At 36.0% G+C, this 27,314-nt stretch overlaps 1 protein-coding gene across 2 annotated transcripts in view; it reads right to left on the reverse strand.

Moving 5' to 3' along the window:
* PPARG (peroxisome proliferator activated receptor gamma) overlaps nt 1–27,314 on the reverse strand; it is a 60,800-nt gene that overhangs the window by 7,084 nt on the left and 26,402 nt on the right. For both annotated transcript variants that reach the window (XM_040592810.1, XM_040592809.1), the window contains exons 2-6: nt 18,891–19,118; nt 16,867–17,036; nt 14,948–15,086; nt 5,632–5,831; nt 866–1,316 (exon numbers count right to left, since the gene is read on the reverse strand). In XM_040592810.1, coding sequence (XP_040448744.1) covers nt 866–1,316; nt 5,632–5,831; nt 14,948–15,086; nt 16,867–17,036; nt 18,891–19,110 — 1,180 coding nt within the window. In that variant the 5' untranslated portion in view covers nt 19,111–19,118. The remainder of the gene's footprint in view (nt 1–865; nt 1,317–5,631; nt 5,832–14,947; nt 15,087–16,866; nt 17,037–18,890; nt 19,119–27,314) is intronic.

Consider the following 27,314-nt stretch of genomic DNA (forward strand, 5'->3'; position numbering starts at 1 on the left):
CCTGAAATGCATACCTGATATCTGAGATTCTCGGTGGAACGGTTTGTAAGTGAACTAAGTCTGGCTAGCATTCACTACTTTACAAAACATAATAGCTACGCCACCGCAGAATGAGATAGAGCATACTGACTGTCTTCAAAACCTGAAAACTCAGTGCCTTTTCAAATGAAGTGTTAAAATGCATGTGGTCTGATGACCTGGGCTTTCAGATTCATGCTTTGCTCAAAGCATAATGTATAAAGATTAATATAAGCAGAGCAGCTTAGGAAATCTGAACAGAGCAGACACACAGCCCCTGTTTTTCTCAGGCATTAGAAGAGCATTGTTTCTTGAGAAATGCATTCTAACCCCCCCACCCCCCCCCTTTTAAAGGCAAATAAAACCTTGCAGGAGTGAAACAACAACATCAGAAAACATCATAACAATCCTGTAAGCCAAAGGCCACATACATTTTGAAATTTTTACGGAGTCAAAGCTATTTGTGTACAATTAGCAAGCCACACAATCTAATTGCATGTTTAAAAAACCCTCATGCAGAATTTTAACTTTTAGAAGTTCTTGCCAGTGAATTTCCACCCTTCCTGTTTTCAGAAAGACAGTCCTGATTTTGTTTTCTAACTAAATGGACTGCTGATTCAGCAGGCATTTCCAGCTCCATCATTAGTATCAGGTCATTTACATTTTTACTTTCTGCCTGACACAGAAAAAAGTGCAAACAACATCAAGAAAGCTGAAAATTAATAAAATACTATGTGTAAATAAACTCATACCCATCCTGTAGTGCTGAGCACTTTCCTGTTTGGACAGGAATCAAAAGTGTCAATTTTATTATATAAAATATCATATTAAATAAGACAGCACTTACCTCCACTTAGTATAATGACAGCTATAAATATTGCCAGGTCACTGTCATCTAATTCCAGTGCATTGAACTTCACAGCAAACTCAAACTTGGGTTCCATAAAGTCACAAAAAGGTTTTCTCAGGCTCTTCAGGAACTCCCGTGTCATGAATCCTTGTCCATCAGATATAAGAACTCCATCTTTATTCATCAGAGAAGCCAGGAGAGTATATATGATCTCATGGACGCCATATTTCAGGAGAGTTACTTGATCATTCAGGTCAAGATTCACAAAACCTGGAATGTTCTTGGCAAATTCTGTGATCTCCTGCACTGCCTCCACCGAGCGGAACTGGCATCGCTGGAAAATGCGAATTGCTACTTCTTTGTTCTCCTCCTGCAGCGGTGACACATGCTTGCACTTGATCTGATCTTCTCCCATCATTAAAGAGTTCATGTCATAAATAACAAATGGCTAAAAATGAAAGGAAAAGAGAATTTACTTTCAAATGTCCTTTCTATGGACATTTTACTCCTGAGAAAGGGAAGTACCGTACAGAGGTATCAGAAAACACTTAGAAATCTATGAAAAATATATCAAGGGTTATACTCCTTTGATATATTCCCAAAAGAGTTAAACCTTCATAAACCTATTAAAGCAAATATCCACACGATGTTAAAATGATTCACAGAAAGCACAAGTAGTTCTTAAGGACTTCTCACATGTTCCATGAATTCACATTCTAAAAATAGGACTTTGGCTGATACTTTTTTTAATAATTGGGCGAGAGGGGTAAGGAACACTATTTTAAAATAGCCATGATTTTTGCCTTTTTGTATTTGTTTGGTTGGTTTTTTTGTTTGTGTGTTTGTTTTGTTCTGTTTGTTTGATTGGTTTTGTTTTATAGAAGTTCTGTAATATCAGAATTCAAAATTTGGAATGCTTATAAACAGAAGATTAATATGTTACTCCTTTTACCTGCATTTTAATGGCTTCTATAAAACAGAAACTAGTAAGTGTACACTGACATGCTTTCACTTCGAATGATATAGCTTCTTTTTTATAGGAAGACAGAGTATATTCACATTTTGATTACTTCATACACTGTAATGTTCTTTCCAAGTTTTATCCTTCTATAAAATGCTGCAAGTAGTATCAACTTTATGGTATTGATTATCTGACAAACTTAACCTTTTGCTGTTAATTCCTTTAAAAATAACAAAGTTAGGATGCATTTAAACTCAAACAAGTTGTCAATGAGATAGAAAACACAAATAACACGTTACAAACTACAGCAGCCAATTCAGAACACAAGAATGAATCTGACTGTGAAATAATCTCAACTGGAATAAATCAATTTTGAAAGCAGATTAGAAAAAATAGTGCCAGGAAAACTTTCGTTATGATCTGGAAACAATCTGTTTCAGAATATGCAGAAGAAGCTCCTGGTTTTAAAGAAGTGGTTAAGCGAGGATTTCTTAACTTTATCTGAAGGATCTTTTCGTTAGAGAATAAATGACTAAATAGTTCATTGATGCACTGAAAACATATCTACTGATATTAATATTAATTAATATACACCAACAATTGAACTACAGAAATTCATTTTTTTAATTTAAGATCCTTTAGGATTACAGATTCTAATGCCTTAGTCACATGGGTGCTCACTGTCATGTTTTCATAATCACTATATGCTGCAGAACAGATTCAAAAAACCCCCAAACCTCCCTATACATAGTCTGTGGTCCTCTCCCACAGAATCAGCTTCTGGAAACTTCTAAAATGCTATTCCTATTTGATTAAATCGGTTTTGAAGTCTATTCAGTGCTAAATTATGATGGAAGTTTTAAAACTGAAATTAGCTGCTTTCTTTGGCGTCTCTTGGTGCCTTCTGAGGAGGACGTTGCCCATGGATGCTTGTCACTACCCGCCAGCTAGAGGTTACTGCTCCCATCTCCTCCTGCAAGGTCTGCAGACGGAGCTTGTGCAAGCGCTTGGTCGTCTGGCTCAGGCTAAGTCGAAGGCAAAGCTCCGACCTGCTTTCACCAGGAAGAAAGGAGGGGTGGTGGTGGTGTGACAGCTGACAGCTTTGTCCTTAACTGATACAGCTGCTTGGCAAAAAGAGGTCTAGCTGGGAACCAAAACACTAATATCTGCACAAGATGATTTCGGTTTTCAAAATGGTTTCATTACATCGGTATTCTGCTGCTGACAAGACCAATGGAAGTAGTGCTGTCACTGTCACAGTAACCGCAGGCAAACCTAGCTCCAGACCATGAGGTTCAGTTAAATAGAGTGTGAGGTGTGACACAATTTTTCCACTTGCACCAGGAATTCAGTGTGAAACCGAAAAAATAAACACGCTGCACTGAGAAAAGCCAGAAGAATAAGGTATTTTTCAGCATGTAATGCTATTTTGGCAGCATTTTATACATATCTGTACTTAGGTATATGCAGGCATATGCAAAATAGTGGAATAACAAGACTATAGAGGCTTTTAAAATACATGTTTTAGTAATAGTAGGTCATTTTGTTTTCCTCGTAGAAAATTTTAAGTGGGAGCACAAAGTACAAGGAAATGCCATCTATCCACTGCATGTACACATGCTTTAGAAAGACTGTACTATGCCACCAGCCTACTGACATTAGAAGATGAAAATGAAGAAAGAGTTCAAAACAAGTAAAGAATTTTTTAGCATAAATATTCAGATGAACTTGGTGAGTAGAATTTTATGCCAAATGAGCACTGGATATCCCATAAGAGGATGAGTTAGTAATTTTGATTTTGACACACTCAGTTAGCATATCCAATTATTTTCAGTTAATGCAGATGATATAACAATTAAACAATAACATAAATTTAAACTATGTCCAGAGTAAACAGTTTGATGTTCCAGCGCACAAAGTCCATTACAGTTCAAATCATGTAAATGTTATTACGTATTAATGTTAATTAATAGTTATATATGCATATCAATATTTATAAACAATAAATTAATATTAATAAATAATTAATGTTAAATACTATCACTCTTTTTTCAGTGTTAATTTTAAAACAATTGAAAATTTGCAACAAAACGAAAAGCTGAATCTTGTGTCTATTGTTTTGTTGCTATATTGTAATTGGCAAAGTTTTAAAACTTTCAAAAAAAAAAAAAAAAGAAGAACATAATTTATGGCATACTGTATATTTACTAAATGAGTATTGCATTAGTGTAACTTGCAGACATGACCATGTTGCATAAGCCCAGATGTTTGTTAAGTGCCCAGCACAGCCCAGCAGCAAACCACGTGCTAATTGACTTCTATGACAGCTTCACAGGACCTTACAGAACAAAAGCAGAATTTGTGGATGCACTTGGGACCTCAGAAGCAAACTTCCCAGATTTTTAAACACACATCTGGAAAAATGGAAGATGAGACCACCATAGGTAACCCTGCTCAAAATGCTGTCATATTCCAGAGTGTGCGGTGGGCAGCTGCAGACAAAAGGAGCAGGGCTCCTGGTGACGTTTTTACGATGAAGAGGAATAAACAAGATAGATAATTAAGCACTCTATTTTTCTGTTTCCCAATGCAGATACCTAGTTTTTAATAACACACTTAAGAAACCCTAAATTGCTTAATTAATACTTTCCCAGTAAGCTAAATTTCTGATACAGAGAGGGAACTGCAGAAAGACTTGGAAAAAGCAATGACCCTCAAGTGGACTTAGCATATCAGCTTTCTGCAGAATAAAAAAAAATATGCTAGTTCAAGTTTTATGTAGTCCGTGATGAAAAGTTACTCAAATTGTAAGCGTCCACCATATCTGAAGTTTTTATATGAGGGGTACAACCATATTAAGGGCAATATTTAAATTATGATTTTAACTATCTTTCAAGAAAAAAAGCCTGAAATAACCTCCACATTCAATATGGTCACTTTTCTAATCCTGACAATTTTTTTTCCGACGACTCTAGAAAATATATCAAACTAAGAGTTATAAGTTTTGGAATACTATTTTGCTCTTTAGGTATTAAAATAGTGACAAAATTTAAAGCCTACTATAATTATCAGGTCTTATTCATCCTCCTCTCACTGATACAGAGGATTGTTATGTACCACCAGTGAAGTTTCCAAAGCAACCCACAAATACACATATCTCTATTCCCTACTTTTCAAAAATTTTCTTGTACACTCTCCTAAAATTCCAATAGCACCAACACAAGATACTGATCTGATCCAAGATAAGAGAGTTAAATGCAGGAAGTCATCAGAGCATCATGAGAATAAGCAGCATAGTTGAGGCTAGCAGTGGTGCTGGTACTGGGAATCATTTGACACACGAAAAAGAATTACACTTACGAAAAAGAATATTCCTTTGGGTACATCTAGTGCTAATAATATGCTATGGTAGGGCTGCATGAATAGTACAACAACCAATTCCTGACAGCTAGATAGCTACCTTAAACAGATAGTGTGGAAGATAACCTTTGGTGAAAGAGAAGGAAAACGGGAAGAGTGGATCAGAGAATACAAAAAGGTTAAGATGACCTTCAAATTCTTGTACTGGTTTCAAGTATTTTATTAGGTGAACTTGGAGTTTTTTCAAATAATGTTTACTTATCCTATCTAAAAACATTTCCTGTGTTTCAGACACAGCTTGAAATATGTAACTGCCAACAGCAAAGCTTTTTTTTTTTTTTTTTTTTTTTTTTTTCTTTTTTGAAGATTGTCAATGTGGTAAATCATTTACTCAAAAGAAAGAGAAAAAAAACTCCCAAAAAACAAAACAGAGGGAACTAACTGATTTGTCTGTTGTCTTTCCTGTCAAGATCGCCCTCGCCTTGGCTTTGGTCAGAGGGAAGGACTTTATGTATGAGTCATACAAATGTTTGGCAAGTGCTCGTAGATCAGCAGATTCAGGGTTTAACTGGTCGATGTCGCTGGAAATCTCTGCCAAGAGCTTCTCCTTCTCCGCCTGTGGCATTCTCCCAAACCTGATGGCTGAAGAAGATGACAAGCAATTACTATAGCTATAGTAACACCTGAAAAGCACATCTGAATACCTTTTTACGTCACTTTTTGTTATGACCTCTTGAAATTTTTATTAAACCAGTACTTAGGCAAGTAAGAAAAAGATGATTTTCTCCAGTATTATAGGCAAAAAAAGCTGAAGTGCTTTAAATAAATGTAAACAAACAAATCTCAAAGAGGAAATAATCTATGTGCCCAAACACTAAGATTACAATATCTCGCTTGGAAATGCAAAACCTATTGTCAGCTCACCTGACAGAGCTGGTGAAAACCACTCTACCTCCAATCTAAATAAAATGTAAGGAATCTTTAAGATATTAAAATTCTGTTGGCTTAGGGCAGGAACCACCCTTCAGCCTTGTATTGTTTTGGGCAAATCACCATATGGGTCTCAGATTCTTCATTTGTTTAGAAACAAAACACTCACATGCCTTGCAGGAATAAATTCCTAAATAGTTCAACAGGACTTAATGTAGCAAGTGCTATAAAATGTTACCAAAAGAATTAAGGAATGAGAAAGAAGGTCGCACAGGGAATAAAAAAGCCAGAAAAGGCTGAGTTCTTCACGGTAACTCTATGTGCATGCAGTGTTGAAAGAACAGGAGGTGGTTCTGCCTAGTCATACCCTCTCACCATTGCTCAACAGGGATGTAAGGCGGGCTGTAAAACTCCTGCTTTTACACCTATGTACTTACTATCCGAGACACTATTTATTCATATGGGGACTGACTTGGAAAATATTTCAAATGAGCCATCAAGATCAAGACTGATTTATCATGATATTTCAGTAAGCAGAATTTATTTTATTTTATGAAAACAAAACAGAACAAAAGAGCATCAAAACAAAAAACAGAAGGAAGAAATAAAGGTTTGCATTTTGGCCTTAGGAGGAAATGGAAATAATAAAATATTTTTTCAGCAATTAGTGTCCTCCCTGGTTAAAGTAAAAATGCTGTTAAGATCATACATATGAATGATTGTGCTAGGGACATTGATTCAGGAAATGACTAGCCACTTTCCTTTTACAAGTTTGCTTGCAGTGTGCTGATGGACAGAAATAACACTTTTTTCCCAGAAAAAAATAATTGTGCCAGAAAACATAACCCCCCCATTTGTCATATATTATAGTTATTGATTGGTTCTCTTCTTTCATGGCTGTAGAGGCAAAGTTGTTTATTTTTACAACTCTACTACATTTCTCTTTCAGTAAACTCAGTCTCCAAATGATGCGTGCTGTAAATTTAATGTTTACTTGGGTTTTCTTAGAGTTAACACGGCAGAATAAAAATCATCGTGAAAGGAATTCTAGTTCAGCAGGTACAAATGAACATATTCTACTTCCCCCACCCCACCTCCCCCACCCTGAAAATGTCTGTTGCTTATAATTTTTTCGTATGGAAAATTTTGAATAATTGCCAGTTTATATTTGTTTTTGATCATATATACGGTGGCATATGTAATTTTTTCCTCTCTCATAGGAAAGACTAAGTATTCTTACTCAGCTCTTAACAATAGTTTTCAGGGAGACGTCACTGCTCTCCTTTCTTCTGAGAGCAAAAGAAATTATTAACTTCATATTAGTTTATATGACATACTATAATGTCTCAAAGAGACTAACACCGTTCTGTAAAGAAGTGAGTAGATGAACATATGATAACGTTAGTGATGTATAAAAAATTGGTATCAGACAAAAGGAGACTTCATATTTGTACTTAACGTAACCTAAATAAAAAGATGAAAAAAATCATCATAACTACAAAGGAGTTAATTCAGCTACATATGCTTCCATGAACACTGTGTATCAAGATGGTATTTTCATTTTGCAGTTAAGATGGATTCTCTCACTATTAAAAATTCTTATCTGTAGTTAACACAAATCCTTCGAGTTTTTTTAAAGAACATGTATGGATGTGATAACATTAAACCCATGATAATAATATCTGCATTTTAGACATCCTTGAAGGTGTAAATGAAGAAGTATGAGTATTCCATGCAGTAAGTAGAGTGAAGACTCACTGAAAATATTTTATAGCATTTACAGATTATTTTTTTCAGATACTTAAGGACTGATTCAATAAAAAAAATATCAAACCATCATCAATGTAATAAAGCTAAAATATATTAATACAATATTGTAAGAAGTTGTTGCAGGGACAGCATGTATAACTAAAATGTGGGGTCAAGAAGGTGTTAAAATAATAATATAGCTAATAAAAGTGTTAAAGGTTATTTAAAAGCCCATGTTGAACAGTGTGGCTAGACATTTGTTAAACTTATATTTTCATTAAAAGCTATTATGTTCTTCACTAAACCTGGTTTCAGTGTTAGTATTATTTTAACATTAAATTTGTGACATGCATAGGATTATGTTTTATGATTAATTTGTCCACTCTTCAAATGTGTATTTTGCAATGGCTTCATCAATGGGAAAAATCTTGTGATACTTTGGTGCTTCTGATTGGGTTCTTGCCAACAAATTCAACTCCCCCTCACCATCTTTTTTTGAGGAAGAATATGCAAACTGAAGACCTAAGTGAAGCCTAGCAAGACTTCTCAGACCAATACAGTGGATTTTTTAATCTGGAAAGAAACCAAGGAAGTATTAGCTTCATATAAAGGACTGTTAATAAAAAAGGAACACAGGAACTCTAAGGATCATGTCCTTTGATAGATTTCACAGTCATATCAGGAACTAGGTGCTTTGGGCCAGAAAAAAGTTTCGTTATGATAAATCCTACTTGTAAACTATTTTGACATTTTATATGGAATAAATTTATAACATTATATGTAGTATCTTCACAATATGTTTACAGCAAATGATGCATCCCTAGCAGCCTGATGTGAATGCTATAAGCTCGTTCTGTAAGCACACTAACTCTAACTGTTATGGAAACAGAGCTTGACTGAACACCAGTATGAGACATGATTCTGTTGTGGGCCTGTTCTTGAGAGCTGGGGTTTGCAGAGGCAAATTTATAATCTGGAGTCTCACTGGCGTGACTCCCTTTCATCAAGGTTACTTCTACAAACCAGGGATTAAAAAAAAAAAAAAAAAAAGACAGTATATTGCTTCCCCTTCCTATGTTTTAACATTAACTTAGCTCTAAAATAGTTCATACACTTCCCCAATGCATTAAAAACAATAGAATTTTATTTTCTTTTATCTTTCCCCCCCTCCTCCCCTTTTCTAATCAGTTATCTACTGAAACTTTCTTAATGATGCACCACAGCGTATGTACCAGCTATGACACTGATTACTGAAATAGAGGTTTAATGTAGAGATTTTACTGAAAAGATCAGGGATTTTCAAAACAGATTTGAACAAAAGATTGTTTTATCATTAGAGAATAACTGTTTGAGCTCTATAATTGTATTCTTTTAAAGAATAGAAACCAGACCGGTAACAAACATCTTGCTAGAAATTCATACATGGGTGAATAGACTAGTGCCTGTTTTTTTCAAGTAAGTTTGCCAGAACTGAGGAGGATAGTTTCCTTTTTAAAACTTGTGGCAGTTTTCCACATAACTGATTCTACTGTTGCACTAATACTGCCAGTACAAAATGGGCTTGCTTTTAGTTTTGAGTATAAAATGACAGCATAGTATATATACTGTATTTTCTAAATATACCCCTTATCCTATACCCTGATTCCTGTGCAGAGCCTTGTCTCCTGTCCAAGAGGCTTTGGGAAAGTAAATTACAGTATTTGTGCTAGCAATTTGGTATTGCTAAACAATGTATTGTTGATAGTTCCCTGCTAAAAGTTTACATAGCACTGGTGTAGAATTGATAATAAATGACAACTTACATTGTGTTTACTTTTTTAATGGAAAATAAGATTGACCAGGGGTGTTCCAGAATCACATTTCTGGTGTGCTTATTCATCCCAAATAAAGCATGCCAAATTACCTTTGCAAATTAGTTACAAACCCTAGTGCTTGTAATATAAAATTCTACTAATTTACAGAGTGTACTGAAGTACGTAATGCTGTTAATATTTCATTTCCTGTTAATAATTCTAGAGGAGATGCCTTCTTTCACTTATCATTTATTTTTATTTTTCTTGTGATTGTGATACTTATGTTCCTGAAACGCATTTGAGATCTCTGCTTGAAAAGTGCTATAAACCCCAAATACTATTTTTTGCTGTGCTATCTGCTTCAGTGCTTTTCCTTGTTGGAATCATATCTAACTTTTTGTTTTCATGTGTTTTAGAATTTGTATAATTTTTATATATACAGTCAAAAACCCCTGTGAACATTAATGTTAAATCAGAGCCTTGTCTTCACTGTGCTAAATTTTATGAATGCAAACACCCTTGTGTATAATCTATTTTGAAGTTGAAGCCCAAAGACACAGAGGAAGACTATATCAAATCATACATGATTAAAACTGCATAGAAATTTACTATACATTTTAAAGGAATATTTGGCATAGGTTTGGCATGATGCTAATTCTTCTATGACGATCAGATTCCTGGTTTCTCTTTTAAAAATTACGATTTAAAATTCCTTCTGCATAAATGAAAAAGGGAAAGAAACCCAGAAACAGCAGAAGTATCACTGCCAAAGGTAGGACTGAATTATATAGCAAGTCTGTTAAAATGCTGAGATTACTGTGAAAGAAAATTAGCACATACGTTGTTATATGGTAAACTAGGTTATAAACATTAACGTCTACTCCTGAACACTTGCATGCTGCACTCAGAATTGAGTTAGATGTAATAGCTTTCTGTGCTATGAGTAAGCTTTGTTACATCAATGTCAAATCAGTCCAAACTACCCCCTGTTATCAAAGAATGCACAAGCTGATTAGCTAATCAAAGCAGTATAGCAGGGTGGGGGGGTGGGGGGGTGGAGTGAGGGGTGGGTGGGGGTGGGGGTGGGGGTGGGGGGGTGTTATCTCTCACTGGCCTAAAACACCCATCGTTGGTTTAACAACCCACTTGAGCTGGATTGCCAGCTCTCAGATCACATGTCTATTCAGTTCAGCAAAACAGCCCCTAGTATTAGCAGTTTGCATTTAGCAGATAGGTCCAAGTCTTCTTCTAAACACAGGAACTGACTTCACTGAGAATAGGAACGAGATCTTACTGTCCTCTGTACTATATAAATCCTTAGGGCGTATCTTGTTGCCTGCTATCATAATATCAGACTTTTACATAGATTAATTTGGCAATAATGAAATCCCTCAGGAATCTCATAATATTTTCTTGTCTTTAGTGTGTGAAAACTATGCTTGGGGCAAAGTTTGTTATGCACCTTTGTATGGATTGTTTATTAGCAGTCCATCATCTCCACAGGTCTTTGTTTCTTTCTAAATGGGCATTTTTAGGATGAACTAATAATAGCAGTGGATCTTTCATGATCCACTTTTAAACACTGTCCCTATTTCATGAACATATGTGTCTTGGAAGATTTCTGAAGTAATTCATGAATTACGAGAATAAACTTTCCTAAACAAAAGGTGATCATGACCCAAAGGTATATTTTCAATATAGCACTTTGTTAACAACATAAAGTTAGAGAGTTCTGAATAAAACATTCAAATCTTCTAATGTGATAGGCAAAAGGATAGTTTAACTTTTTTTTTACACTTTAGAATATATTTTATAAATATTGTATTAGTCACAGCAGATTCTGTTCAGTGCTTTGTAACATTTCAGGCAAAATCCAGTTATGTTCAAAATTCAGCCTAGTAGTTTCCTTTTGGAGAAATTGTCATTTTCAGGGGACTGAGACAAAATTCAGGGAGAGGTCAGGCACCAGGAGATTTACAGAAGGTTATGTTATAATATAATTTGGAAAGTGGGATTTTGGATGAGAGGAGAAGTAAGAGGGATTGATGATACCTACAGAGGTTAGGGTGGGAAAAGGAGAGTTTACAGAATGGATAAGAGTTCACAGTATTTCTGGTGGTTTAGGAAGATTTCAAGGATGGGTGACATCCTTTTCTGCTTCTCTCTCCACCTCCCTCCTGTGACCCTGGCCTCATCTACTATTTCCCTGGACCACTTATTCTCCTTGCTACTCTATCTTCTCTCTCCTCCATCTACACTCACAGCAGGTCCAGCTTCCTTACCTCCTGGGGGCCTGGGAAGCAGATCAAGGCAGGATTTGTAGGGGTAGGAAGGGCAGGGGCAAACCAGAAGGCTGGTGTGAGACATCTGGAAATATGGCTTGCTGCTCATGCTGCAGGGGTGGAAGGGGTTCAGATGGCGATGTCTTTCACAGTAATAGAAGGTTGTGCAGGTTTGGGCACGTGCCTGCTGGAACATAAGATCTCTCTCTCTTCCCTTTGGCAGTTATTTCTTTTATTTTCATTTACAGTATTCTTCAAATGTCAGTGATTTAAAACCAACAGTAAGACACTATGTGCTATGTTATATCCTTTGCCTTTCAGTGGGAAAAAACTATAGACTATTTATCCTTACGCCACATTTCACAGCTTGGAGAAGTCACTACAATTGCTTATAGGCCATTCTGTATAGCACTCTCCTGACTGTCTAGATTATTTTTGAGCATAAGTAAGTCCTCACATAGACTATAAACAGTTTCTTATACTAGAAAACACAAAATAAAGCCAGGGCGGATACCTGTCTGAATTTACTGGGCATATGCCCAGACTGAGCAATTAACTGCTCCCAGAACTGATAATAAAGACATATAGCCATGCGTGCTCTTTTTTCCATTACAGTAGTTAGTTTTATATAAATAGTATTTTTAGTAGAAGAGAAAAAAATAAATTTAGATTTCTAAAATTTTTTGGTTCTAAAAGAACAAAGCTTCTGCTTAGTGGTACTTCAGAATACAATCTGAGCAACTAAGGGTTAAACACAGAGTGCACTGTGGCTAGAGAAGAAAAGGAAAACAATATTCAAAGCATGAGAACACTACTGTCTTTTTTAACCTTCAGCCAAGTGGAATGTAGCGTTTATACGTGAAAAAATGTGGTTGTAGCTGCTAAGTGTCTCCTTGCATTCCCTGTTTTTGCAAATGCCCTACTGATTTTGCAATAATATGTCTATGCAAAGACATAGATTGGAACCCTCAGGCACAAATAATCCACATTCTGATTCCAAGCATTTAAAATTCAGAATTCACTGCCCAAATGGCTGAACTTCATTCTGTAGATGTAACTTAAAAAAGTATCTCAGTGTCATTGACAACATCCAGCGTTGCATTTCTGCATGCATCTTTATACAGGCCTGTGCCTTGAAAGGCGAGATTTAGTTCTTTTTTATAGATTTCTTTGTTTATAAATGATGGAGGAACGAGGGTGTTGTTTCATGCAATGTAACGTAACCAGAGTGGGCAAAAAATGCAAATGTAGAAGCCAATACTTGAGTATAAACACTACTAACTCCCTGTTAGGTGAACTGCTGGTGAGAGCAAAGGAAAGCGTTCCTTCAGGCCCTGGGACAAACGGCTTTGCCTTTCCCCTCCTCTCTGTGCTTCCCCCCGGCTCCCATAGCCATGGCCTCTGCTGGTGCCACAGCTTCTGCCTTGGCACTGGCTGAACGGGAAAAAATGTCAGGTGAAATGTTAATTTTAAAAATACTTCTTGGGCCCTTCATGTTACTAAGCCAGAGAACAGTCTTAGCCTCCCCCTTCTTGATAAGGCAGCACATGTTTCCCATTGACATAATTGGAAGCTATGTTGCTAGGTTATGAGGGAATTTGGCATGCACCTTGAAAATAATAATAATAATAATAATAATAATAAAACCTCCTGAATTACTATAAAAATACCCACAGTAGCGTTTCAAAATTAGATTTATTTTTAAGTGCTACTGTTGCATCCCAGGAACTTGAAAACCATACTTTCTATTAGCAAAACATTTCCCATACCAATTTACATTCAGTGCATGTATTAACTTCTCAAACCACAGTTAAGCTTTCCTCTTGGGGACAGTACACTCATTTTTTTATATTGAAAATAATGAAAGTTCTAAAAAAACCACAGAGAAATTATTTTCCCAGTCATGTTTGCAATTCTTTACCCTTAGAATTACATAAGTCTCTATGTTATGACATTTAATTCCTGTTTTTACTCAACTTTGCCAAAGCAAGGCAGCAAAGAATCTTCATTATGTCTTTCTGTCCAAACATTCATAAGTATTTCCACATGAATTGATATGTGAATTTTAAAGTTCAGAGGGACTTTCTTCTCAATTCTATGCAAGAGAGCAGTCTCATGCTTACCTACTGCAAAGAAGGGAACCACAGAACCATACACAATTGCAAACACCTTAGCTATGTAAGACTGCAATTTATTCAGAATGGAAATGCTCCTTACAGTTCACAGATGGGAGGGAATAGTCACCTCTGGACGGTGGAGAGATCAGACAGTGCATATAACACAGCAGTCACAGCTCTGCACACCATATGATGAAAGGCCAACAGCTGAACAGGCATGCTAAGAAACACTACGCTCCTACTTACCACACCTTGGAATCTATGCCCAGATGTGGGTATCCTAGGAAGGACGAGGACAGGTTTTTTTTAAAATGGTACAGGGTCCGCCCCATTCATCTGAAGTATGTTGCGTTCCAGTACAAAAAAGTGTTAACTTAGTGATGCTAATGGTCCTCAGTAGGTGTCCTATGCCTCAAATTCAAGTTATTATTCACAGTTTCAGTAAACTCTCTAGTCCCTTTTTCATAATTAAATTAAGTTTTCTGCTTACAGGAAAGACACTGAGCTACAGTATGCAGAAGAGTCTCGTCAAAAAATAAGACAATGAACTGAAAAATAACAATTACACTAGGAATATGTTCAGGAAGAACAACCAACAGTGTAATGAGCAAGAACGATGGAGAATAAAACCAACTCATATGTTGCGCTACAGATTATATTGCTAAGTACAGATCTCTACCTATCTGATCTTTATATTGAAAGTAATTTCCAATGATATACAGTGTCCTAAACTCAGAGGCAATCATTCTGACATGTATTTCTAAACGGCCTAGTGTAAAGGAACAGAAGACTAGATGTTAAAGCAGCACATTCAGTAATCATATTAATGTTTCATGTCATTTTTCAGATGAAAGATTATTGTTTTAAAATATGCTATGTGCGCTTACCGTTATGTGACATTCCAACAGCAAGGCATTTCTGAAATCTGCAGTATTGACATTTATTTCTGCTTTTCTTATGGATGCGGCAATTAAGATCACACCTGTCATAAATTAGCTTTAATCTAATTGTTCTTCGAAAAAAGCCCTGGAGTAAACATAAAAGGATGCAAGAAACTGTCAGTATCAGTGTCTCACTTCTTTATACATACAAAGCACCCTTCTGCACACACGCTGAACCTAACTTTGTTTCAGACAGATTTCCAAAGGAAGCAAGGCTCATGTGATCATACTCTCTGCTTACCAGTGTGCTCCTGTTCTGATCTTATTAGCCATTTTCAAGCTAGTTTGATAGAGGGGTAAAAATCTCAAACAGGTGGGAAGCTTATGGGAATCAACCGGGTTTAAAGGACACTAGGAACAACATAAGCTGAGAGCTTTGCAGAGCCATGCTGACCACGAAGAACATAACGCCCAAGGAAGCAGAGCTCTACTTGTTCCACTGCTCATGGGACAATTTGTTATAAAGAGAACGTGACATTTTCAAAATGTAAAGCTCATTAGCAATATAATTTTTTTTTATAAATAAAAACAAACCAAAAATTCTGCCAACAGCAGTTTGTTCTCAAGTAAATAAAAAAGGTTATATTAGCTGTTTTTTAAAAAAAATTCTTTGCTAACCAAGTATTTTTAAATTTCTATTTCAAACATTTATTTTCCTTTTTGAGCCTCAGTACTTAAAGAGAATTTATATTTTAATATATTTTACTTTGTTTTTGCACGGTGCTGAACTAATTTTGCAGTATTTATTTCTGGATTATGTTTTCTAGGTTTTTTTATTTTCTAGTTTACCTTGATTGTTTGGATATTACAAATTTTCAAAGTACATCGGCACATGAAAAATCACAAAACTTGGTGCCAAACTTATGGAAATTATTGCACACAAGCCTTATGAAGTCTTACAAAGAGAGAAATCAATATGGAAATTCACACTTCTATCCACAGTTTAAAGATGCTTTCTCAGATCACACAATCAATTAATAAAGTTTATCCAAATTTTTCATCATTTGTTCCTTGTAACAATTGATTTTTCCTCACAGCAAATAACAACAAAAGCATAATGCCAACTCTTATTTATGCAATTCACTGGAACCTAAATAACCAACAGCATACTTATTGCTTTATGTGTGTTCCTTAATTCAGTGCTACAAATTTTATTTAAGCTCTGCATTGGGTCTTTCCCATTAGTTACTATCCTCAAGATATTGAAAACAGAGAAGATGGGAATGTCATGTTAAACTCTGTAATATTTTTCTTTGAACTCAAAGAATTATTATTTATTTCTTTCTCTTGCATTTCTTTTCTCAGTCTTGAGGATGATCAATTTTTACACTATTCATTTGTCCTTTATATGCTATAGACACTAAATATCATTGACATAAAAAAAAGAGATGGTGGAGTTTTAAAGCAGAAGGCTACATTCTTTAACACCATTAGACTTTTCCACAGTCACCTAGCAATGTGTAAATTAGGTAAAGAAACTCTAATGGAGTTGGAATTTTAAATTGCTGAGTATTGAGCTTTGGAGCTGGGCAGGAGCCTGCTTTTGCTGTGTTCTATGAATTCAGATGCTGCAAGTGACCTCCAAGACAGCAGGAATGAAATATAATTGCATAATTGACAAAAGTAGAAGAAACGCACAAAAAAAGTTGAACAGATCAGTAACATAAATAATACGAAAGCAAATTATATTTTTAAAAATTCCTGCTTATTAAGTCATAAAGTATATGTGGTATATGTGGAATGATTTACTTAAAGACCTAAAACTTTTTTTAAAAGCATGGATCTCTGATTTTACAAAGTGATTATTCAGATTAAAATAGTATCAAATTTTACTTACTGAAAAAAATATGTTTGTGATGACTTACCTTGCAGCCCTCACATGCATGCACACCATAGTGAAATCCGGAGGCCTTGTCCCCACACACACGACATTCAATAGCCATCAGGGAGTTGGAGGACTCCTCGTGAGGTTTATTGTACAACTGAACTTTTTCTGAAAAATAGGGTGGGGAAGGAGGCTCCATTTTGATTGCACCTGTGTAGAAAAGATTTAAATGATAAACTTGAAGTTTAATTGAATATATAAAAGAACATGCAAGGAATAATCACAAGCAATCACAGTAAACACTGCTAGATTCATAGGTCTGCTTCATAATCCAAAACAAGCAGTAAACAAAGAATGTAAAGGGATGTAAGCTATAAGCCACTATTTCAGTGGTAGCATATAGCCTGAAAAACCAGATTCTGATGTAGAAAGTGTATTACAGATTCAGTTTGCAGCTCTGTAGTGTGGAATGATTTGAAGACAAGGATATTAAAAATTTATATATGGAGACCTCATACTTGAAAGGCCTTACTTTTCTCAGTTTCTAATCTGGTTGTATTACTTTAAGGTGTTCAGAAATACTGCAGCGAGATGGACCAGAGTTTATAACGTAGTCTTAAAAAAATATTTAAGTATCTAATAGGCCTATACATTGAATAACATATTGTTAGATAATACATATACTGGATAATATAATATTGAATATTTAAAGAAATGTAGTTTTCTTCTGGATAACACTGTTCAACTTTGGATGCGGCTTAGAGACACGTTTTATCTTCTGAAAGTTTCTAATTAAGAGAGCAATTGATAATATTGAACCAGCTCAAACAATGAAATAGGATATCTTGAAATCAGTCATTACTGGTCATAGAAGAAAGCTGTGACATTTGACATTATAACATTACATCAGATCATGTATCAGGATAAGGTGAATGTTTTTGTTTTCCAGACTGTTTTTGTTTTCCAGACTGGCTACACTATACAAAACATATATGTATATTCCTGTATAAAACAGGAAGAAAAAAAACAGGAAGAAAAAAAGAGAAGTGGAAAATTATTTAAGTAAAGACGAAGAGGATTTGTCCTACCTAAACTCTACTGCACTCTCTAGCTTGTTATTAAAGTGTTATGGACATTTCTAATTAAAGAAAATAAAAACAAATTAGTAGCTGGAAAAATGCCTTTTAATTTATGACATAAGTAACCCAGTGGTACACAGCACCTGCTTTGCTGTACGACCAAAATTAAATACCACGATTTTCTTAGCAAGAATTCCCTGCAAGAATTCCTGTACAGATTGCTACAAACAAATGTGATGTCAGATCTAAGTAGGCTGAGGGAATCTTTTAGAAAGTTCCAGGCACAGCAACCTTACATACCTACTTTGAGCAGACGTGCAGTAACAACTTGTTTAAGAATTGTCACTTCCTTTCTTAAAAGGAGAGTGCTGTGTAAATTTTTTTACTGTAGCTAGTGAAAAAGCATTTTTCATAGAGAATAAATAGTAGTAGCCCATGAAACTCCAAGGTTATGCCTGCATTAGGAGCACTGATAAGAGTTATACCAACGTGGTGACTCAGATGCAGAAAATATTTCTACTCCATCAGTTTCTTAGGCCGCTTGGAATTTAAAAGCTACACATACTAATAATTCATATGCTATGTACTCTGGGGCACTTTTTTAACATCCAGGATATTTATTCTGCATTGTGTGCATAGAGCTTCAAAGGACAATTTACACACAGGATATGTGAATGGGAGGCTGGAGGTTTCAGGAACAAGTGGTGGGGTTCATGTGTCAAATAAAAAGTGTTTAATGTCATTTTAGATACTTTATGATGCCTTGCCTGATCTCCAGCTGCTGTTCTCAAAGGCTGAAGGCCTGCTATATGTACTTGATCTTTTCTGTCTGCCCTGCAAGAATATCTTGTGGACATCTCTGATGATACAAGATACCAGCATTTAGACATCTGAATACTTCTATACACTTTGGCTGATATTACACTTCCCAGAGAATGAATCAATATGAACAGGAAAGACGTATTTAAAGAAATTAAAAGCATACTTTGGCAATCCTGGAGCTTGATATCGTATTTATAATCAATGCTTGTCTGATCAGTTCTTGCAAGAGGAATATCTTCGTAGTGCGGTGAAGAAATGCTTGAAAAATCAACAGTGGTAAATGGCTTTATGTCAAAGGAATGTGCATGATCATCCATCGCAGACAGATCCACTGGACTAATTCCAAAATTAATGGGCCAAAACGGCATTTCTGTGTCAACCATTGTAATCCCTGAAAACAAAACAAACAAAAGAAACAGATATTTCAAAAGAAGCTAGTTTTCTCTGTAATGAGTTCAGGCCCAAGCTGAGATCCCATTGTCTCATGTCCAAAGGGCTGAGGTGCAAGCTCACAATCAGGTATAGGTTTTAGGGGAACATTTAGGCTCCCTCTGTCATTTGGCTTGAGTTGTCACCATGTAATGTGTTAGGCTGTGTAGTAACATTGCATGGCTAATGCCAGGCAGTTAACCCGGCTTTGAGGTTCTTCTTGGGAAGGCTCTGACATCTCACACCTTAACAGCAAACGAGGTTTGCGGGCATCCAGGGCTCAGGCTAAGCTTAGAACAGAATGGTTGTCTTCGGTATGCTACTAGACTGAACTGGTCTGGTCTGTACTTCAAAAGGCAGCAGAGGCAACTTGTAGGCTCACAGAACAATGGTTAGACAAAAAATTGACAAAAATATATATGGAAAAAATAACCACCTAAATAATTATGAATGGCCAGATGAAACACATTGGTCTTTTAATATTATATTTTACTGTATATATTTACTTTAGTAAGCATGCAAGTAATTTCAAAAAAACCCAAATACACCAATACCCAGCCACCCCCACCCCTCCCAGTGATGTTAACTTAAATCAGCGTAACTGGAAAAAAACATTTCACTTTTTTAACAGACAGATAACACTGACTTTAATTCCATCTCTCAACAGCATGCATATGAATAGAATTAGAAGTATTCCACAATTCATTTTTCAGTTTTGCAAATCCTAATTGTCATCCACTTCGCCAGTGCCTGAAAATCTTAAGGATTTTTATATTAAGAAGAAAAAAAACACCAGTAGTTGGTGTTAAATAAATGGTGTTTTTCCTCCAAATAACCAGAAATATTGGAAGTCTTTACTCATTCAAGTATGTCAAAAGTTTTATCACAGAGTCTTAAACACAAGGATCAAGGAAATTTAATTTAGGACTTCCAAATCCCATATGTATTTATACAGATCTTTACAGTAGTAAACAAATAAAAACCTTCAGTCTTCAAAAAACTCAGTGAATTTAGACAGAGATGCAAATTGAGTCTTCTTATGACAGGTGAACCAAAAGCCTTAATTTAGATGTATTTCAACTATGAAAAACCCTGTAAGTAACAGCAAGTGTAAAACACTGGTTTATAGCTAGGGTCTGACTTTAATTTTCCATGATTTATAAAAAGAACATTCTAATCTAAAAATAGAATAGATGTTATGGAACTAAAATAGCTTGGTCACTTTGGCTGTTTAGTTTGGACTTTAGACCCAATCAAGTAAGTAGCCTTTAACCTCTAGATAACATGAACTTTGATTTGATCCACTTTGAATCAAAACTACTCCGTCACACTGCCAAAAATGCTGCAAAATGAATATAATAGAACAGACCTGCTCTGTAATTTTGAGATCATCCTTTGATTTGACAGGCCTGCAGGTAAGTAAAACAGTGCCTGTCCTCCCCATCAACTGTGCTGAAGGGCTCAGGTAGGAATGGCTAGGAATGGTTAGAGGAAACCTTTCCTCAGGAGAGTCACCATCATTCTGCCAGCTTTTAGGACTCGCAGCACAACCCTTTAGCTCTTCTACCTTGAACGCTGACAACAAAGGTTGTAAGATAGCTTTCTTATTCTTAAATTTCAGATAAGAAATTCTCGCTGCAGTGGGGGCAAAAGAGATGCTACTGTATCCCGTGCTGCGCCACGTACATGTTGCCTCTAGTAGAGCAGAAGGGGAACCTATAGCTCCTTCACACTGCCACTCGTATTCCTACGTGACTGATAGAGTCCTGCAAAGCAAACGGTGTTGAAGGGTGATGTTGGCACGTTTAGCCTAACAGTCAGCTAGCTGCCTGCCTTCCCAAAGGCTTCAGCCACTGGATGGGGCATACAGTCTCATTAGCCTTAATGGAAGTAAGATCCGCCTACAAGCAAACAACAGAATTTCTAACTGCCACAAGTGAATTATCTGGTGGAAGTACATTATAGGCTGTCAGAGTGCCTCAGTGTCATACAGTAGCTTCAAAATAGTAAATTTTTCTGTTAACGTGAAGTGTAAATCCCTGGCCCATCAACACTGAAAACTGTTTGTCTTGAACAGATCTCCAAAGAAAGCAGTAAAATAGAATACACTCCTTCTTAAGAGTCCATTTTTGTAATTGCTCAGCCACATCTTTAAAAGAAATTAAATATAATCAACAGACCTCTAAAATTTAAACATTGGCTTATTATATCCTTTAAGCAAGTGACATGGAGAGTTATGTCCACCTTGTATCCACAGAGGAGGGCTGCCTCAAGGGTGAAGAAGGATGCCCGTAGGCATGGCTCTGGTTATGGTCCAGCTTCATCCTGCGAGGTCCAGAGGACTCTATACGCGCAGGTGCAATCACGAGGTGACTGTGTGGCCAAGAAACAACTGCAGGCAGCCACGTCCCCAGCAGGCAGGACTCATAGTGACGGCTGCCCTTGCACTAGGGAGGCAGCTGCGGAGGCTGGGGTCCACACTTAAAGGCAAGTGCCAGCTTAAGTCACTCTCTGAATAGGGATGTGCTTAATCCCTCACCACGGATCTCAGTTTTTGTATTACACACACACAGACCAGATGTTAAAATTGAGCTGTTTGCCTCCAAAATCCATAAAAGCTCTACAAAAATATTCTCACAATCTTGAGGCATTATCGCTTTGTAGTTTCGGTTTAAAAGGCTCCAGTTTGCAAATGACTGAGAGCTAAACAGCCAGTTAAAGCTAGGCTATATTTCACTTTAGAACACAGGGAATTGCTGTGGTGTTTTGGAGAATTTGGTTACGCATAACATGATGAATTCTATGAAACTCCTGAATCATTACGGCAGAGTGTGTGCACGAAATTCATAGGCACAGATATACTACAGCTTAGAAAGAGCCTCAGATAAGGGTGCGAGACCAGATGTCTGGCTTGCTGGGCACAAACTACAACAGCTGAGAGGGTATAGTAATTCCTTAGCAGGAATTTTCTGTTTTCACAGACAGCACAGCTAACTTTTTTCAGCAGTCTACCAATGATTTCCAGAGCAGTTTCATGGTGAAAATATTTCTAGCCTAGAACTGTGATGTTTTAGATTTTTATTAAGTTTTAGAAGAATCAAAATAAAAATAAACAAATAGTGACCTGTCATCACGTAATACAAGGGATAGCGTTTCATGCATGTTGTTTTTTCCTTACTAGTTGTTTTTTTTTCTGTGCATCTGTTCACATTATACACATGATCTGTGTGCTGGGAATAAAGGATATAAAAAAGCCAAAATTAAACTGAAGAGAAAAACAGGGAATTGTGGGTGCACCTATCAGCTGTGACAGGTCACAAAGTAATTCCATTTTATGCTACTCATAGTTCTGCTCTAAGGTAATAAAATCTGGGCTCAGCAGCCATTTACAATTTTTTTCGAGCAAAAGCCTATAAGCTCCACCCCTTCCAGAGGTTAACATCCCTAACATCCCATGACTAGTAATAACAGTTCTTCTGATCTTCAGGCAACTAAAAAGGCTTTGCTAAATTGTTCCACTACAAAAAAGTCTCCTTTTAGTTTTCAAAAATTATTATGTTGCCTGTAATTTCATCTAATACTACAAAGGTACCTAGCAGTGGTATTATACACATACACATAGGTGTGTGTATCTGAAGTATTTCTTAAAGTGTAAGATTCTGACGTGGTAAAATGCCTTAAGTAGGTAGGTTTTACTCAACACAAAAAAAAAAGGTTTGCATGTACATTTTTCATTGCTTTCCTTCCCTTAAAACCAGGTAATTTTGGCCATACCGTAAATCTGAACTGACAAGGCCTGAGTTCTGTACCATTTACAGGAATTTAATAGCCACTGCCAGTCTAGCATGAACCTAGGAGGGCTCATGAACATAGAACATTTAATGTAACCACAGCTGAGAAACATTTTGCCTCTCAGGCCTCACAGTTAAGGAACGTACATCTCTTCTGAGGGATGTAACGCTCTCCAACAGCAGCACCACAAGACAGGACAAGATGGGTGTTTACATGCACGTGTGTCTACGTGTGGAGAAATGGATATATATATATAAATATATATATATCCATATATATATTTGGGGATGGGGAACCATTACTATATAAAATAAAGCAAATTCTGTGATTTCCCAGCTGTAGGGACTATATTTCTACTACTTAGTATGACATCTGTGCAAAGAGGCGGCAAGGGATTATTTTCTTACTGCATTAACTATACACAACAAAAGGACTAAAGCATTTGACTTTCTCTCATTATGCACGTATTTCTGATTTGTTTTGTTTAAAAAAAAAAAGAAAAAAAGAAAAAAAGGAAAAAAGCAGCAATGTGAACTGGTATATAGATATACCGATCAATAGGTATTTTTCAAAGATGCCAGTAAATTCAAAGTTGGTAAAAGAATCTTAAAGATGTCAGTGCAATAGATTCTGTACTGCAAGAATATCTAAGGTCAAACTAAAAACAAGAGCTGTTTTGTGCTACTTTTTCCATTTCTGGATAACAAGATGCTTATTATAGCATTATTTTATCCAACAAAATAGCTAGGCATTAGTGATCCCACATTAATATTATTCATCAACCTTTCTGAATTATGAGATTTTTTAGGTTTGCTCAGGTTTTGGATATAAAAATCAGAGCATTTAGATACAGTTTTAGATTGAATCTTCAAATATGACTGCTGTGCCTTAGTCAAATTATGGATATCCTGTTCAATTTAATACAATTTGCTATTATGCTGGAAAAATGAAATTTACTGTATAGACTAATTTCTATTATAAATACTAGAATGAAGAAAACCTTTCATGTGCTAGTTTTATTCTTGTGGCATTGAAAACTAAAATATGAAAAACGTTCCTATGTTTAATAGTTAGTTTACAAATATTTCTATTTTGCATATAACTTTATTTCTGCTGTGTATTTTGTCTTTTTTCCCTCCACGTAAAAAAGAAATGCTAATATATCTTTTTTTTTTTCTTTCTTTTTTGGTGGTGGTGGGAGAAGTTTAGTTCTATTCTTCTCTTGGCTTTTTTTAAAAAACAAACCACCAAAACATCCAAAGCAAAGTCCAATCAACAGACAATTCCAGAATTCTTTCATAAAACTCACACATGCTTATGTGAGATCCAGGTAATAAAAATGTAACTAATGGTTAAAAAGATTTTCACGTGCAAAAATCATTCTCAGTCAGCAAAAGACTACACTGAATAGCAGCAGAGATGTTTTTCACAAAGTCAGATGAATACGCTTTAACATTTAATCATCAAAAAGACGAGAAGTGAAAGAGAGAATGGTGCGGAGATAACATTAAACACTGAGAAATGAAACTAGTTGTTTTAACTCCGTTTGCTTGCATTTAATCTCATGTAGCCAACTGCTAACTGTTATCTACAAGGAAGTAAAAAAAGGCGCCCGAACCCATGAAACACGTCTGTATTGACTATCAACCATAGTGACAGCATACAGTTAGCTAATCAGGCACTGACCGTGAAAACTGTCATACCATTAAGTTAATTCATTCAGTAGCAGTTGCAAATTGAATTGATTTCCGATTCCTAAGAAAGTTATTCAGGGTATTTTTTGTATTAGGAAAACATAAAATATAACAAAAGAGATTACCGTGGTATGAAAAACATCTTGGATCACAGGCTACTCTTTACCATAAACACTACCTGCGCTCAGTTAACCTGAAAGGCCTGTTACACTACATTCTAGACACGCTCTTTCCAGACAAAACTACCAAAATATGACCCTAGAGGTATTTAACAAAGCAACCAGAACATCCTAGCCTCATACGAGTTACAGAAAATCAGAAAAAAAAAAAAGCGCGATTAAAGCCTCTCAGCCTTGAAACATTATAAAATCTAGGCAATGATACAATTATACTACATGGACAGGTATAAATAAGGACAAATATATACAATATGTAATTTATTTTTTTTATTAAAACATAATTCATAGACAAGTTTGAATTTCATCTCATGTATAAATGTGTCAGAGTCCGTCGAGTAAACTCATATGCAAGTGCTGCAGAACTTAATGGGAACTTTTACCAATTATTTTAATTAAGGCAGACTCAGACCATCTCCAAAATAATGTCATCTATGTTAGTTAAGAACACAGAACCATTCCTAGCTTTAAAGAAAAATTTAGAGACGGTGAAGGGTCAGCTTGATATCCCCAGATATTTTATTTATCTACTTAGGAGGAACAATAAAATGTTTTATGTGTGCCTTGCAAAACCACATCTACCCTAAATGACAGCACCAAATCCACTGAATTAAAGACCTTCATTGATCTTTTAGAAGAAAATGCTGCAAAAGGACAATAAGAAGAGAAAGGACAGTCTTGTGATAGAACAATCGCATTCCCCTTTCAATAACTCCGTTCCGTTGTTGCCTCTGACACAGAAATTCTGTGTGGCAATGGGCAAGTAGTTCAAGCCAACATTTTCATCAGTGCTGTTTTCAGGTCCTAGATGTGAGGCATAGGGTCTGGTGATACATTGTGTTCAGAAAGCGATTAACCAATGTCTCTGGATGGTGGAATTCGTCATCACTTCTAGTAAAACTTGGGAAAATGGTATCACTTTGTCCTATTCATTGTTCTTCTGGTTACTTAGAGAAAATTGCACCATCCAACTGCATTTACTTTTCCCAGAGAAAATAAAAAAAACCCAAACTACTGTTTAGACTTTTGCCTCAGTTCTCCACTTGTCCAGTGAAATAATATTATCTATTTTCCTCCCTATTCTCTGTGTTGTCATTAATAAGGCAGCCTTCTGCAGCAGGGATGGTATTACTCTATATATTCCTGATTATGTCTGAGTAGAATGAAGCTTTAAGCTTAGTTTAAAAGCCTTTAGGAGATACCTTCTTCAATCATGAAAATAATAGATTTTTCATGCATAGTACATGTCATTATAACAGACTTTATCTAATAGACAACATTTGCATAAAATAGAGGTAGTTTGTCTTTGGATAAAGCAAAGTATGTGATTTTTTTCTGTATTTCAAACAATGACTCAAAGCTCTTGGACACAGCCCATTTAATACATTAAAACAACTACTGTGTCGTCTGCAGGTTTTTAAATCTAACAACCACTCCATAACATAGGACCTGTACTATTTTGTGTTCTGTTGCTGCAGAGTCAGCAGAGGGAGCACAACGTAACTAAAAAAAAACCCCAACTCTTTCCAAGAACTCTGCTGACACAATCAATGATGCTCTTAAACAAACAAACAAGCAAAACAGTACATAAAAAGAGCCTTGTTGGCTGATACACCCAGTTCAGTATTTGGACAAATTCAGAAAGCTTCAAACTGCAGCAAGAAAAATAAAATAATAGCAAAAATCTATAAAGATTTGCTTTAAAAATTGTGTTACAGAAGTTTGTACTGTTACGTTTGCATTACCAAGAAACAGAGATAGAAAGGAGTTTTTTTCTTTTTGCCTGTGCACATATTCAAGACATTGGTATCATTATGTGGTGACATATATACTGAACAGCAATATATTGATAGGACTTAAAATACTTATCCAAAGCAGTCTTTTTCCAAGGAAATTACACATTAGAAACAACTGTGATTTTGGGAAAAGGACCCAGGCTTACTTAGGCAATTGATAGAAGAAGTATTGACAAAGTTTTTTATTGTAAATTCAAACTGTTTTTGAAAACTCAGTATTGCCTTTCAGCATTCCTACCCTAGAATTGTCATTATAGCAAGAACAAAAGTACTTCTGCATGCACCCTGGTGTCAAGCAGACGCCTGCTTGGTACCACAGTCTTAGCGGACCTGCTCTTTTTCTTTTCATTTATGAATTTATCAAAAATTTTACAGGAATGAAAACGGAGCTCACTGCATAACAGAAGAACAAAACTTTTTTATGGGTTTGTTTCAATTTTAGAACTCTAAAGCTCCTTGTCCCCCTCAGTTTTTACCTGTAAAAACAAAGAAAATACCTAGCGTCCTTTAGCAAATGTTGAGTGTCAAAACCAGCTCCACAGCAACTGACTTAGTGAAGAAGTAAGTTCATAGATAATTTGGTGCATTGCTTTTAACATCAGCCCTGACTCCAAGCACAAAACCAAGACAATGGAGGACATTTCTTCTCTGTTCCTCAGCTCCAGCCCTCAAGCCATCTAAACGTGGCCCAGAAATGAAC

The sequence above is a fragment of the Falco naumanni genome, chromosome 4 (assembly GCF_017639655.2).
Source record: "Falco naumanni isolate bFalNau1 chromosome 4, bFalNau1.pat, whole genome shotgun sequence".
In the NCBI taxonomy this organism is placed as follows: domain Eukaryota; kingdom Metazoa; phylum Chordata; class Aves; order Falconiformes; family Falconidae; genus Falco; species Falco naumanni.